This window comes from Fistularia commersonii, chromosome 36 (genome assembly GCF_037954325.1).
Source record: "Fistularia commersonii isolate RoL2024-O1a breed Wild chromosome 36, RoL_Fcom_v1.0, whole genome shotgun sequence".
In the NCBI taxonomy this organism is placed as follows: domain Eukaryota; kingdom Metazoa; phylum Chordata; class Actinopteri; order Syngnathiformes; family Fistulariidae; genus Fistularia; species Fistularia commersonii.
The window spans coordinates 928,346-941,796 of record NC_141319.1 but is presented as its reverse complement, the minus strand read 5'-3'; the positions used below and the strand labels follow the sequence as shown (position 1 = coordinate 941,796).

The following is a 13,451-nucleotide window of genomic DNA, read 5'->3' as shown; positions in this document are numbered from 1 at the left end:
ATTGTGGGGGAGTAGCGGTTATCTCGGTGGCACTTGATGCAAATTTGGGTTTTTCTTTTTTTTTCCCCCTGCCTGGATAGTGGCAGCAGCAGACCTTCCCCTCCCCCCCTCTGCCACTCGTCCTTGGTGTTAAACTTTCCAATTAGCAGCTAAGAACGCCCTTTTTTTTCCTATTACATCACTGCTTTTTTTATATCATTTGTAGGGAGAAAAAAAAGGGGGGGAATTATCAAGAGCAAACCGAGGTCTTGTCTCCCACCCCAGGTTCTGGCTGGTTTATAATCTTCATCATGGCAGGTGGCAAAAGTATACAAAATGGTCTTGTCACCACAGAGAGTAGCATTTATGGACAATTTGGCTTGTACTGATTGTGTTTTTTTTTTTGGGGGGGGGGTGCTTATGGTTCAAGCCTTTTGGCTTTTTCTTTTTAGCGTGCTGTGCAAAATTGAATTTTAAATGAATGTGTTTGACACTGACAGTGGCAAGCGAAGGCAAACGCTGGCGTCTGCTGAAATGTTATTATTGAGCTGAGCGGGCCATGTGCTGTTGGTTTGGAGGCTCACTTTGTCCGGATAGCTTTCTCTTAGGGGAGGCCCTGCTCCACTGGGCTTTTGTGTTTCTGGGCAGGGGTTCCTCAGCACTGTGGGAGGACCAGCTCAGTGATGAGCCTGTCAAGTGGCTGTGGTGGGGCGCGGTGGCCCCTGGCGATAAAATCCCCATGTTTGATTGCAAGTACGACACTGCTTTCAAGCCCTGAAACCAAAGTTAACTTCCCACTTTGGCGGTGCCGCAGCCTCCCGCGGTGATGTATCAACACAACACCCCGGAAACACGCCTGGCAACTTTGTGCGCCGCAGGCCCGCCAGCTGGATTTTAATAACCAACCGGGGGAGGCTCTGCTGGTGACCATTATTTTCCTGACACCAAATTTTAACTGGGGCAGCAAGGCAAGACTTTCATCCAGCGGCTGATAAGCCTCAAAGACTCGGCAGCCTCTTCAGGATAACAAGAAAACACAAAGGCCCCGCGCAGCAGCTGCCGGTCCGACTGCCAACGGTGGTGGCGATGGGGAGGGATTTCAACAAGTCCCGTTTGAACTGGAGAGAGAAAGTTACTGTTCAAACTCCCAAACTGAGAAATCCTCAATGTGTGTGTGTGTGTTGGCCAATGGAAATTTTTTTGAAAATTATCTTTTACAAAACAATATTTATTATTCTGGAGTGTGGGGCAGAGGGGTTAATTTGCCCCATATCTATTTTTTTGATTTTGCAGTTGAACCTTCCATGGGGTTGATCTGAATCCCCAAACACCAATGTGGATTCTAGCTCTGCTTTGTGCCCCAAACAGCAAAGTTATAGTCTCTTCCTTTGCGGTGCTGGATCCAAATCCAGCTGGACGGGATCTGAGTCAAATAGTCGCCGAACTAATTGAAAAGAGTTGGAGAGAGACGTTTAGTTGTTTAGCGCGTTTGTAATCCCCGCTTTAATGCAGTGGCCACAGCGCGTTTTAAGGATTTAAGGCGTAATCCTTTGTCGGCCTTTGTCCGCCGCAGACCGAGGGTCCATACATGTTGGGATCATCGTTAATTAAGGTGATTGACAGATGTCCACTTGTAAATTCTGTCTTTTGAGTTGTTGCTGGCTCGGAGGGAAAGGAGGCCAGACTGTTTCGGAGTTATAATTGGAGCCCAACTGGGTGGTCCACTCCAAGTTTGTTGGCGGAGGAGATAATCAAACATGAAAAATGAAAGACAATAATAAAGTGATGGTGTGGCGACAGCAGTCCGCCTGCTTGCTGCTAATTGTGTGGCTTTACTACTTTCCACAGTGGTCAGCGGAGAACGGGGGAATATTCCCTACTCGACCTCCCATTTAATTTGTCGAGGCTTTTTTTTTTCCATCCTGCCATTTTAGTTATTATTCTTGTCATAAAATATTGTCAAAGGTGTTAATAAGCAGAAGAAAAATATGCAGTTTTGCTTTGTTTTGTTTTAGAGAAAATTACCAGGGAATAGATACAAAAAAATTACAGCAAATGCCACTAATCGCTTCTCCTGTGTTGCTTTTGCCTCACAAGTCTGAAAGTCTACCTCTGCAACACCAACAGAGGACCCAAACGTACTCTATACACTATATACATACATTTATACACCGCAAGTGCACACAGCTACTGTAATACTACCAATACACACAGCGACACTCACAGAACACCTGTGGAAAGTGAAATCGGAATAATGAGTTATCTATTAAACCAATGAGTTACTTTACACATAAGAATAATCTTAGTAGTCACACTTGCAACATATTACCCAAATCATGAGAGGGTAACGCTGTCGATTAGCAGGTTTAGCTAATGTTGTATGTTTTTTTTGGGGGGGCGGGTGGTTTTGGTAAATGTTACTGATCATTGTGACTGTTCTGGGAGATGTCATTGTTGCTACTCCTCTGATCTGAGCTTGTTTTAGTGTTTTCAGGAAATGTCACTAAATGTAACAATGAGTTTTGATTCACTTAAACACCTCAAGAATATCCCCTTCGTTTTTTTTGTTTGTTTTTTTACTTCCATCACAATCTGTAGCTCTAAAACAATCTTCCCTTGGTAAAGTGTCATAAGTGACAATGATTACACTAAGCATTGCCTGTCATTAGTCACCATACCCCCCCCCCCGACACACACACACACACACACACACACACACACACACACACACACACACAGCAAACCCACAAACAGTTTGGTTATTCAGTTTGCACCAGACCATATAGCATAACCATCATTTTTTTTTTTTTTTCCTCATCATCATCCTCTCCTTGACTCCACTTGACCCCACAGATATCAGTGTGTTTTATGACGCTGTGTCGTCGTCATCATAAGGTTTTCTTAACTTTTCGCAGTTTGTGTGAACATGAAATTATTGTGATAGTCATATTTTAGGTAAACCACAAAAAAACAAGCAGGTTGATGTTCGGCTCATTAGTTTCCAGTCAGGTATCAGTGGAACCCCCCCCCAGCCTTTCGGCAGGTCTGCCCCTATAAACAAACAAGACTGCAGTTAGCAGCTTGTCATTGCCTTGGCAACAGCGAATCTGGAAGAAGCTGTCAGCTCCTCCTTTTTTTTTTTTTTTTTTTTTCTTTTTTCTTATTTTAAGTGTGTCTTTGTGAAGAGCTGGCAGCAATGGAACCGGGGCACTCGAGCCGTCCACAATGCCGGCGGCTGAATGCTTATTTCATTTTCTGAACAAAAAATGCAAATCCCCACCACCACCTCCACCCCACACACCCCCAAGAACTGGTCAGTTATATGACAACAGCTGATTCTCTCTGCTCTCATGGAGTAAATGAAATAGTATCGGGTGTTTTTTGTTTTTTCTACGTTAATACGTGCATTTAACGGCGGCTCTTTAAATCATTCCACAGGAATTATTTGACCACTTTCAGTCACATGATGACTATTCAACCCCCTCCAGTCCAAGGTGTAAACATTTGGCTTTCCCTCCCCCCTGACATGTCACTCGTATTGTTACATGTCGTGAGACTGAAGTGTTTGATTCTACTTTGTTTTAATCAAAACATGAACGCAGAGTATTCATGTCACAAATACTGCATCAAAACCATCCATCACAAATTATACTGTTTATTATTAAAAGTATTTAGAGGAGAAGACTACTCTGTTCTATTTTATTATTAATTCTTCATTTGTAAATTGAAATCTGGTGATTTGTATATAATTTTGTATTGATTTGTGTACAATTTCTTTTTAGGTGCAAGGTAATGTCTTTACAAAATATCTAGAGAACTTTTTAATTGGTTTTAACTTTATTAACTTAGAACTGAGTTGCTGCTCAATTTTCAAATAATTTCTGGCTAATTTTTGAATCATCCCTGTTTACAATTCTCATCTAAATTCTCCGTGATTATGATTATAACCTAATAGGGGAGAGAAGACACTGGCGACACATGGAGAAAACACTGAGATGTAGTTAAACTCGCTCGGAGTCTCCAGGTCTGCTTGAAAAAAAAAAAAAAAAAAAAACTCATCCCATCCGGCTGGTGGTTTAAGCTAGTCTCAGCAGAAGGAAACACTTGTGAACGTTCTGTCTTTTGTTGTCTTTTGTTCCCTCCAGATCCCAGGCAGAACAGTCTCCTGGGGGGGCCTCCATCCTTCCAGCACCATCCAACGTTCCCAAGGTGAGCCCCCGTCCCCCCCAACCCCTCAATACACACACAGACATACACACACCTTGTGTGCTAGCACTCACACCTCACATTTACTGCTTGATTGGGAAACGCAGCTAAAAGTCTGGCATATAAAAAAAGAAAAAGTAACAAAGTAGAAAATACCATGCCTCATTTTTTTTTCCCCTCAAGGTTTTTCCACTGCACTGAAGAGTCAAATTGTATCGTGGCCTTTTATCTTTTTCTTTCAGTCAATGTGATTTAAAATATATAGATATTTGTGAGAATAAAACATATCAAGGTCTGATCTTTTTTTTTTTTCTGATGCTGCATTTTTGACTGACTCCCCACCAACCTTATCCTGCTGCTGAATTAATTTTTCACTCCCCCTCCACATCCCCCTCCATCACTTTAAATCCAAATTTCTCTCGAGGAGGTTTGTGGAACTTAATGAGGCTTGACTAATGCTGGCAGTGGTCGGGCCTCTCGGACCTGCCACTGATTCCGGCCTCTTCAAAGTCCTAATCAAGTCTCCCGCTTCAACTTCTCTGGCCCATTGTGGCTCGCCATCACCCCGAGGTCACTGGTTATTAGCTGCAAGTGAAAACTGTTTCTTTACCTACTCAGGACCCAAACCTGGGGGGGGGGTAACAGCACGGTTTGGTAATGAGGGAGGCCTGTGGTTTCTCCTCCCCACGAAGGGACTTTTCAGGGTCCCCATTTGGAATTGGGGTCACGATATACAGACGCACTTTTTGCTTTTCTCCCTAACTATCCGTATCGACCAAAATATGTGACTGGTGTTGAAAGATGTTGTCCCCGACTGTGTGTGTGCGTATATAAGCCCCTTTCACTAACAGTGTTCTAAATCAAAGATGCCGTCATCAATTGGCTGACCTTAAAAAATATATTTCATTATTTTTCGAGGGTTTCAATTTTTTCTTTTTTTTAATGCCTCAACTTCTTTCAATTTACATTTAAAGGAACGTTTCAAAGAATTTCCCAATATTCACGTTACTTTTTTATCTAAAATCTTATGGTCAGGTTGGGTTTTCAGGTAATTTTTATATTTGCTATTGTTAAAAATGACAGGCCCACGATTTAAAAACAAAAACGCTTAGTAAATGGCACAATCACCTGATAAATTTATTTGATATATCTATATAAACCATGAAGTAATTTTTTTTTTTCCAAAACTATTGTTAATGCGCAGATGTAATGTCCATCCGTAGACATAATCTGAACTATATAATTTGAAAACTTGGGATTCTCCATCTCAGCTGGACAGGACGTCCCAGCCAGATTCAACATGGCCGCCAATATGGCCGGCTTTGCACAGAGACTCGAGTACTTAAATCTGACAATTTTGCTGCTTACAGCTTAAAATAAGCAACAAATAAACATTTGCAATTTTAGTGTTTTTAGAATGAAATTGCATTGATATAATATTGCATTATTTGTTTGACAAGTTTGAGTTACTGGCCAGTTATTACAGTTTCATTTCTAATGTTCTCATGTTGACTGAAACGGTTGTATCAATTTTGTCATCGGTAATAACTTTTTGTCATAATAATCAGACAAAACAATACCATAACAGTGTCTGTTGTTAATGTAATAAAAATCAAGTTGTTTTAATTCTGAATATTAATTTGTTTAACATAATCAGATTATTACTCTATAATTATTTTCAATCTCATTCAATTCATAAACAAAACATTACCAGCGTTTATTAAATTATTGGATTTTACAGAGATTTTGAAAAAAGTAATCATAGGAATTGCTTTCTTTTACCATATTTAGTAAAGTTATACCTTTTTAATGATGAATATACACACACTTACAATTAAAGGCATGGACTGTATTAAGTCGTTTGTGGGTGTGTGTGTGTGCGTGTGCGTGTGTGTGTGTGTGTGTGTGTGTGTGTGCGTGTGCGGGTGTGGGTGTGTGTGTGTGTGTGTGTGGGGGGGGGTACACAGGTCACAACAACAACAGCAGCAGCAGCCTCAGCAGTACCAGGGCAGTCACAGCTGGGATCGGGCCTTGCAGTCCCAACAGTTGGCCTACCAGCAAAACTTGAGCCGTGGGCGTGCAGGTGGCAGCAATCCAGGAGGCTACCATCACCACCACCATCAGCCACAGCAGCAGCGCTATGACCAGCGGCGAGACAACTGGCAGGATCGCCGTGATGACCGTCGGGACCAGCAGCACCAGGTAAGGCTCAATAGCTACTTGCTAATCTGTGACGAGGAATCTACTTTTTAAGGCCTGATTTTGAACAATTCAAGCAGGTCCAGGGTGTTTCCTGGAAAACCTGTGAAACCGCAGTGAACCTGAGATCACACTGATATCACATGGTTTAAATAAAAAACTTTCCTCAGGTCCCGGAAATCCTTGAAAGTAAAAATGACCCTGCCGAATCACTGCCTAAAGAGCAAAGGATTTTTTTTCCTCTGCAGTTTCCAACATTGTCAGCTGGAAACAGTAATTCATGAAAATAAGGTGGTGTTATTTAAAAGGTGAACACATTTCCCTCACATTCTTGAAAAATTCATAAACTTGGACTTGTCCTGCGATATTACTGCTCACAGTTTAAAATACTTTTGTTTTCCAAGGTTCTCAAGTTCCCAAACCCAATGAGCTTCTCTTTCTCCACTTCATAATGGAAAACTCAATTATCCATTCATGGAGATAAATTGGTGGGGGAAAAAAGGAAGTTAAAAAAAATCTCCCAAAAGAGAGATTTAAATGATTAAATCGAACAGTAAGGTAATTGATCAAATTAATGTTTATCCTGTAGTTTCAGGATTAACACATTTAAGTTATTGATTTATAATAATTTAATTCTGGTCCAAAAAAGGAAGTGTTTTCCATCCAGTAATCAATGTGTTGATCAATTGATTCCAAAAAAAAAAAAAACATGTCAGAAGATATAAAGCACATCGGAACCCTGTTAGTGAAAATGTCCTGGAAGTCAATCAGTAAAAATGAGGTTGATCCCCTTCTGTCCGACATGCAGATCACTGTATTTGTATTTATTACATTCAAACATAAAAAGCAATTATTTCCTGTTTGCTCAGGAGAAACGGTTTGAGGACAGTGGTCTAGAAACTGGACTGAACTGCATTTTGAAATGAGCCTTTGGTCGACAGTTTAAAGTGAACAATCAAGTTTTTTTGTCTTGAATATATTCAATATTTTATTCTCCTAATTTAGTGTTTAATCCATTTCAAGATGTATTGAACAGTCATGTTGAGTTTTGTTTGGCCCCACCCAACCTAAGCAATTACTATGTTTAATTGATCACATTTTCCTCCAAACCTCAGTGATGTCTTTTTAGCATTCAGTCTCCAAGAAAATGTTTGGTTAGTTTTTAAATAAATCCTCTTCTAGAAAGAGCCTCCATTGTAACTGTCTTAATAATTACATTACTTAACCATTTTCAATTGACACAGACAATCAAATATTTTTGTGTGTGTTCACACAAATGATGGTACGAGGTGGTCGACTTGTTTGTTCCACTTGTGATATGTGTGAATTAACCCTTTAATGAAGCTGCTGTGAGGAAAAGATGTACTTTCAAAATATATCAATAACAAATAAGAATAAAATCAGGAAAAAATATGATTTCCTGTATTTTTTTTATACTCTTGACGTTTCAGCTTTGGATGACTGAACTTCAATTTTTTCTCACCAATGTGTATTCCATTATTTTATCTGGTGAATTGATTAATTGAAATAAAACAAGACAACATTCAAGACAACAATTTAAAGGTTTTAAACCCATTTGCTGGGGTGAATAGGGACTGATTGATTTTGGTTTACCAGTGGTTCAGTAAATTGTGTGTGTATGTGTGTGTGTTTGTTTCAGGGCTATGGCTCAAGCCGAGGCTTCCCCCTGCCTCCCCCTTCGAGGAGGTACCACTGGAACTGAATCCAAACAACCCCCCTTGCACTCCCCTGGACTTTGGGGTGTCACTTTCTACAGAAACATAATCGTCGTTTTGTTATTTTTCCTTTTTCTTATAATTTCATCATCGTCTTGTCCAACGGAAAGTTTTTTTTTCCTTTTTTTTTGGTTTCTCCCTCCTTTTTAATCTCTAAAAAAACAAACGTTCTTATGCAACTTGTGATTTTTAAGTTTCTAAATTGTAAAATTTGTTAGAGGAGACAAAAAAGTAAAAGAAGTGAGTCATGGTTAAAATCAAGGTCTGTGTATTTTTGAGAGGAATCTCCAAACTTGTCTGATTTTAGAGAAAACGTGAAATAAAAGCATCAGTGACATCATATATTTTGATTGTTCTCTCCATCATCTGGGAAAAGGCTCCATTTATTCATTTATTTCCACACATTTACCTTAAATATAATTTATTTGTTAATGGTCTGTTTTGCTTCCTGGATATTACGGGTGGATGTATCAATTGGCGCTCCTTAATTTTATTTTCTAAATTAAATAGTTTAGAAACACATCTAGAAAACTAGGGAACAAAATCTAAACCCTTCATACTTTTCCAAAATGGAAATAAAGCAAAAAAAAATGTTTTCACATTTCAAATCAGCGGTAATAAAAAAGTCAACGAACGAACGAACTGGTTTTCCGGTTTTAGAACTTTTTTTTTTCCTTTACGAACCGGAACCCGCCGCTGCGCACACCTGAAATAATTTAAACTGTCCGGAAGTACGAGCTGCAGCTTCCGGTCGCTGTAAGTGTCATGTGGGTTTAAAAAAAAAAGATGGAAACAAGGACCGGATTGTTTTTTTGTTTTTTTTTTTCACCTGACTGAATAAGTTCGGCCGGTTCCTTCCATGGTCCAAAAGGTACGTGTCCAAACCAGAAGCTTGCAAAAAAAAAAAAAAAAAAACCTCCACCGGCACGACCTTCGAAGGGCAGCGCACGTTCCGGTTGCGCGGCTCCGGTCACCACGTCCTCCCGTAGAGCAGGCTGGACCCGATCACGCCGGTCGTGTACTCGAGCAACGCCGCGTCCGTCTGCGCCATGTTGACGTGCCCGTGGAGACCGACCGGCGGGCTCGGCGACAGTTCCCCCAGACCCTCCGCCGGTGACAGCTGGCTCATCTGCGGCGGCGGTGGCAGCGGTGACACCGTCATGGCACCCGCGGGCCCGCCGTGCCCGGCCCCGGTGTCGCTCCGGCATGTCTTGTTCTTGGCGAGAACCGGGGAGGCGGAAGACGAGCGGCGGGAGACGGCGCACAGGCCGCCGTCCTGATGCTGTTGCTGCTGCGCCGCCTTGTCCTTCACCTGCCGCTTCAGTTTGTATCGGTGGTTCTGGAACCAGATCTTGACCTGGTTCGGGGTGAGGTGGATCAGCCCGGCGAGGTGCTCCCGCTCCGGGGCCGACAGGTACCGCTGCTGCTTGAAGCGGCGCTCCAGCTCGTAAACCTGCGCCTGCGAGAAGAGAACCCGCCGCTTCCGGCGCGGCGCGGCGTGGAGAGTCACCACCGACTTGGCGGAGGAGTCCATCCCGGACAGGCCGCCGACCATCCCGGGGACATTCATCCCGGAGGACGGAGACACGAACCGGGAAACTGACAGGAGGGGAAAAAAATAACAGCGATGATCGATTGTCCCTATTAGTTCGATTAGAGCTGAAGCGGTTCCATTATAGGACAAACATATATTATTCATTCGTTTACTTCATGTTTAATAGTTTCAAAGCAAAACATGATTTCCACGAACATACCGACTACATTTGACGGCCATGAAATTAATTTAACACGATCGATAAAAGCCTAAGAAAAAAAAAGTTTTCAACTTCAGGCCTTAAAACTCAATTTAAATCAACGAACAAAAACAATAACTATTTGACGCAATTATCACAGTTTTTTTTGAGGAAAGTAGAAAAGTGAAACTCACAGGATTGTATTTGGGATTAAAAAACGAAAAATCGCTTTGAATCTAAAAAAAAGGAAATTCTAGATGTAATAAAAAAATGTACGGTTTTTATCATATTTCAAATTTAAAGTGGAAAAGTTGTATTCAAAAAAATGAAAATTACTGACGTCATTTCAAAATGTATTTTTCTATTGTATGTCAAATTAAAAGTGGGAAAAAAAGCTTTAAATTTAAAAAATGAATTGAAATGACAGGCGTCATTTAAACAGGTATTGAAGAAAAGTGGGAGAAAAGCTTTAAATTGAAACAAGTTTTTTAACCACATATTTAACTTTCCCTCTACATTTCAAGATATGACGTTCCGGTTCTTACTCGTCTGATACCGGGGCTCCGGGGCGCCGTACCAGGCCGCCGCCGCCGCGGCTGCCGCGGCCGCCGCCACAGCTCCTCCGCCCCGCACGGTGTCCTGGTAGGACGGCAGCTCGTTACAGAAACTGACCGGGCCGGAGAACTGCGGCATGCCGTGAGACACGTGGTACGAGCCGCCGCCGGGGCCCAGGGCCGCTGTGTTACCGGCCGCCGCGGAGGTGGACGAGGAGGCGGACAGGTGGTGGTGGTGATGGTGGTGGTGGTGGAGGTGAGGCGGCGGGTGGTGGTGGTGCTGCTGCTGCGGCTGCTGCTGTGGGGGCTGCGGGGGTTGATGCTGCATCATCCCGACCGGGGAGACCTGCGGCTGCCGGTAGGAACTCAGCGGGGGCCCGAGGCTCCCCGCGGCGGCGTCCATGGCGCCGAACCTCCGGTAGCCGTCCTCCATCGGGCTCAGGATGTCAGTGACGGAGAAGGGGGTGGAGTGTTTGGGGCTGAAGGACATGTCGGTTGCGCCAGGATGAGCTCCGGTGTGGTCGGTCAGCGTCCCCCCCTCCTCCCGCCCGCCGGCGTCCTGCTGGGTGTGACTCCCGGGGACTGAGTCCGGAGGATCGGGCTGCGGGAGGAGGCGCGGCGGCCCCTTAATCCCGCCGGACTCCCCGCGCACGGAGGGGCGGGGCGACGCGCCTCCGCAGCCAACGATCACCGGAGACCGGGGGGGACGCGGGTCTCCTTCCTGCCGCCTCGCTCCTCCGACTCCTCCAAACTCCCTTTCCGCCTGACAATCGAAAACAATACAGAAGCACCTGAGCATCCGCCATCCCGGACGAGAAGTCACATGTCCAATTGACCGATCGATACCCGAAGATTAACGATTTGTTAAGAAGAAAAAACATCGACTTTATTTTTTGCCCGAACTATTTTTTTCTTCCCTGTTTTCTGTCTTAAAGTTGGGTTTTTTTTTGTTGTCGTATTTAAAAAAAATCATTTTCGCAAAAACTTCGGAAGCGGTGATCGATCGGATTGGCTCCAACCTGTTACTGTTAATTGTTCTTGATCGGCAGTTTCTTTGAAGAGGATTTTAAATGAAACATTTGGACTTTCTATTTGCAAATTATGTACATATTATTTTTTTAATCTCTGAACTGGTCAACTTTGTGTTCAGCTCAGTGAAAACAAAGGATTGACAAATTGGATATTCTTCCTTCTTTATTTACTTTTCTCTATTTTCATGTCGCGAAACAGGATTATCCCTCTCAATGTGATCAAATGTATTGATCACTTCAATAAAGTTGTTATTCTGTTTAAGCAGATTTGCAATTATTTTCCCCGACACATTAACACTTTAACTTAATTTCCCCTCGAACTGTTTTCAGCAGTAAGGAAACATTAACAAGAGGGTTCTTTTATTTCATATTTTTCCATTTTATAACTGTAAAATGTTTAACCAGTAAGTCGTATTTTTCCAATTCTGTTAATGTATTTGTTGTTATTTATAATTGATTGCATCGGAAAAATATCAATGTCATTATTTAAACCTTATAAGATTTCACTTATCGTTGATTTGATAAATAAATGAGAATAATAGCAGTTTTATGACAGATATTTTTATGTAATTGACTCGGAATTACACAATTTGAATGAATCGAACCTAAATGGTTTTGATGATTTTTACTATAAAATATTCTGGGTTATTCGAGGATGAAATTTTTTTTTACCCGGTTTACATTCCCGCAGGTGTTCGTTACACCGAAGTCAGAGTTTTCCTTTCATTTCCCGCCACCGGGGAGTCCGAGCAGCCAATCACCTGCTGACCTGCTGCGTCACCGGCACTCGGGCGCCACATTCCCGCCGGCGCGTTATAACGGACGGCCGTCTCTCCGCCGCTTCCCCGGTGACCGACGGCCGTGGAGGGGGCGGGGAGACGCTGGGGCGGGGGGTCACGGGAGAACCGGAGGGAGCGGAGGAACCGGACGAGCCCCGGGCCGCCTGGGGAGCTCATCGCAAAGGGACACCCCCGGGACCCGGCGTGGGATTAACCGGAGGCCCCGCGGCACCGGAGGGGGTTTGATGGCGATTTAACGGATTTCCAAGTGTTTGCCCACTGATTTGGCGGATTTAAAGATTTGATAGAGAGAAGCGGGCTTTAACTTTTCCATTGCCGATACAACCCAAAGTGTCAGAAGGATTCAATTAACTCATTTGATTTTAATATTTATTTTTTTAAAAATGAAAATCGTTTAACTTTTTTAACCTTTGAGACCCGCGAGGTTTCATCGCTCATTAACAATCGATGGCGTCACTTTTCTCCTCTTTACTTTAGGACTATATTTTTAAATGAGGTGACACGTTCGGATATCGATTAGGTGAGATTGAAAAGAAAAAAAAAGATCTGGAGATCGGAAGTGTGTATTTTAACAAACCGGAAGGATTTCACTCTTGTTTTCAGTTTTTTTGACCTGAATTATTATTGATGGACTTTTTATTCTGCTCGTTTCTTTTGATCATTTATTGTTTTAACTTTTCTCCCGATTTTATTTCCAGCTCTTTCTGATGAGAATGTTTTTGTTTATTGTGAAATTTGAAGAGGATTTCCGAGAGAGGGAGAGGTCACAAACGGAAACAATAAATCCAGAGCTGAAAAGAAAAAAAGGAAATGGGTTTTTATTACATCAATGTCTGAATCCGGCCTCTTCGTTTTGTTGTTTATACTAACGTCTAAAAAAAGGATATCTCAAATCTTAAATTGAAAATCTTTCGAGTTTATATTTTTACAATTATTCCCAAAGGTTCTGTTTGAATGTTAAATCTACTTTTATCCTGTTAATATATTAACGTCAATGTCAACAAACTCAGAGATTTTTATTTTAAGTTTGAATGTCTTTAAATATCTTTTCATGTAGACGTGACCTAAATGTAAATTTGATAGAATTCTTTAGAGTTTATTCTATAACATATATGTGTTAGTAGAAATATATGTGACAGATTATCCTCCCCCCATTGGTAAATCATAAATAAATAAATCATAAAGATGTCTCATAAACAATAATGACAATACT

At 42.2% G+C, this 13,451-nt stretch overlaps 2 protein-coding genes across 2 annotated transcripts in view; one reads left to right on the top strand and one right to left on the bottom strand.

The window, feature by feature from the left end:
* The window catches only part of xrn2 (5'-3' exoribonuclease 2), a 35,465-nt gene extending 27,005 nt beyond the window's left edge, over window positions 1–8,460 (top strand). The window contains exons 29-31 of the mRNA XM_086143100.1: window positions 4,125–4,188; window positions 6,153–6,387; window positions 8,045–8,460. Coding sequence (XP_085999226.1) covers window positions 4,125–4,188; window positions 6,153–6,387; window positions 8,045–8,107 — 362 coding nt within the window. The 3' untranslated portion in view covers window positions 8,108–8,460. The remainder of the gene's footprint in view (window positions 1–4,124; window positions 4,189–6,152; window positions 6,388–8,044) is intronic.
* Window positions 8,461–8,747: 287 nt separating this feature from the next.
* nkx2.4b (NK2 homeobox 4b) lies at window positions 8,748–11,157 on the bottom strand. The gene is made up of 2 exons (XM_086143101.1): window positions 10,399–11,157; window positions 8,748–9,719 (listed from the first exon to the last, which is right to left on the bottom strand). The coding sequence occupies exons 1-2, from the start codon at window positions 10,895–10,897 to the stop codon at window positions 9,091–9,093; spliced, it is 1,128 nt and encodes a 375-aa protein (XP_085999227.1). The 5' UTR covers window positions 10,898–11,157; the 3' UTR covers window positions 8,748–9,090.
* Between the last annotated feature and the right edge of the window lie 2,294 nt (window positions 11,158–13,451).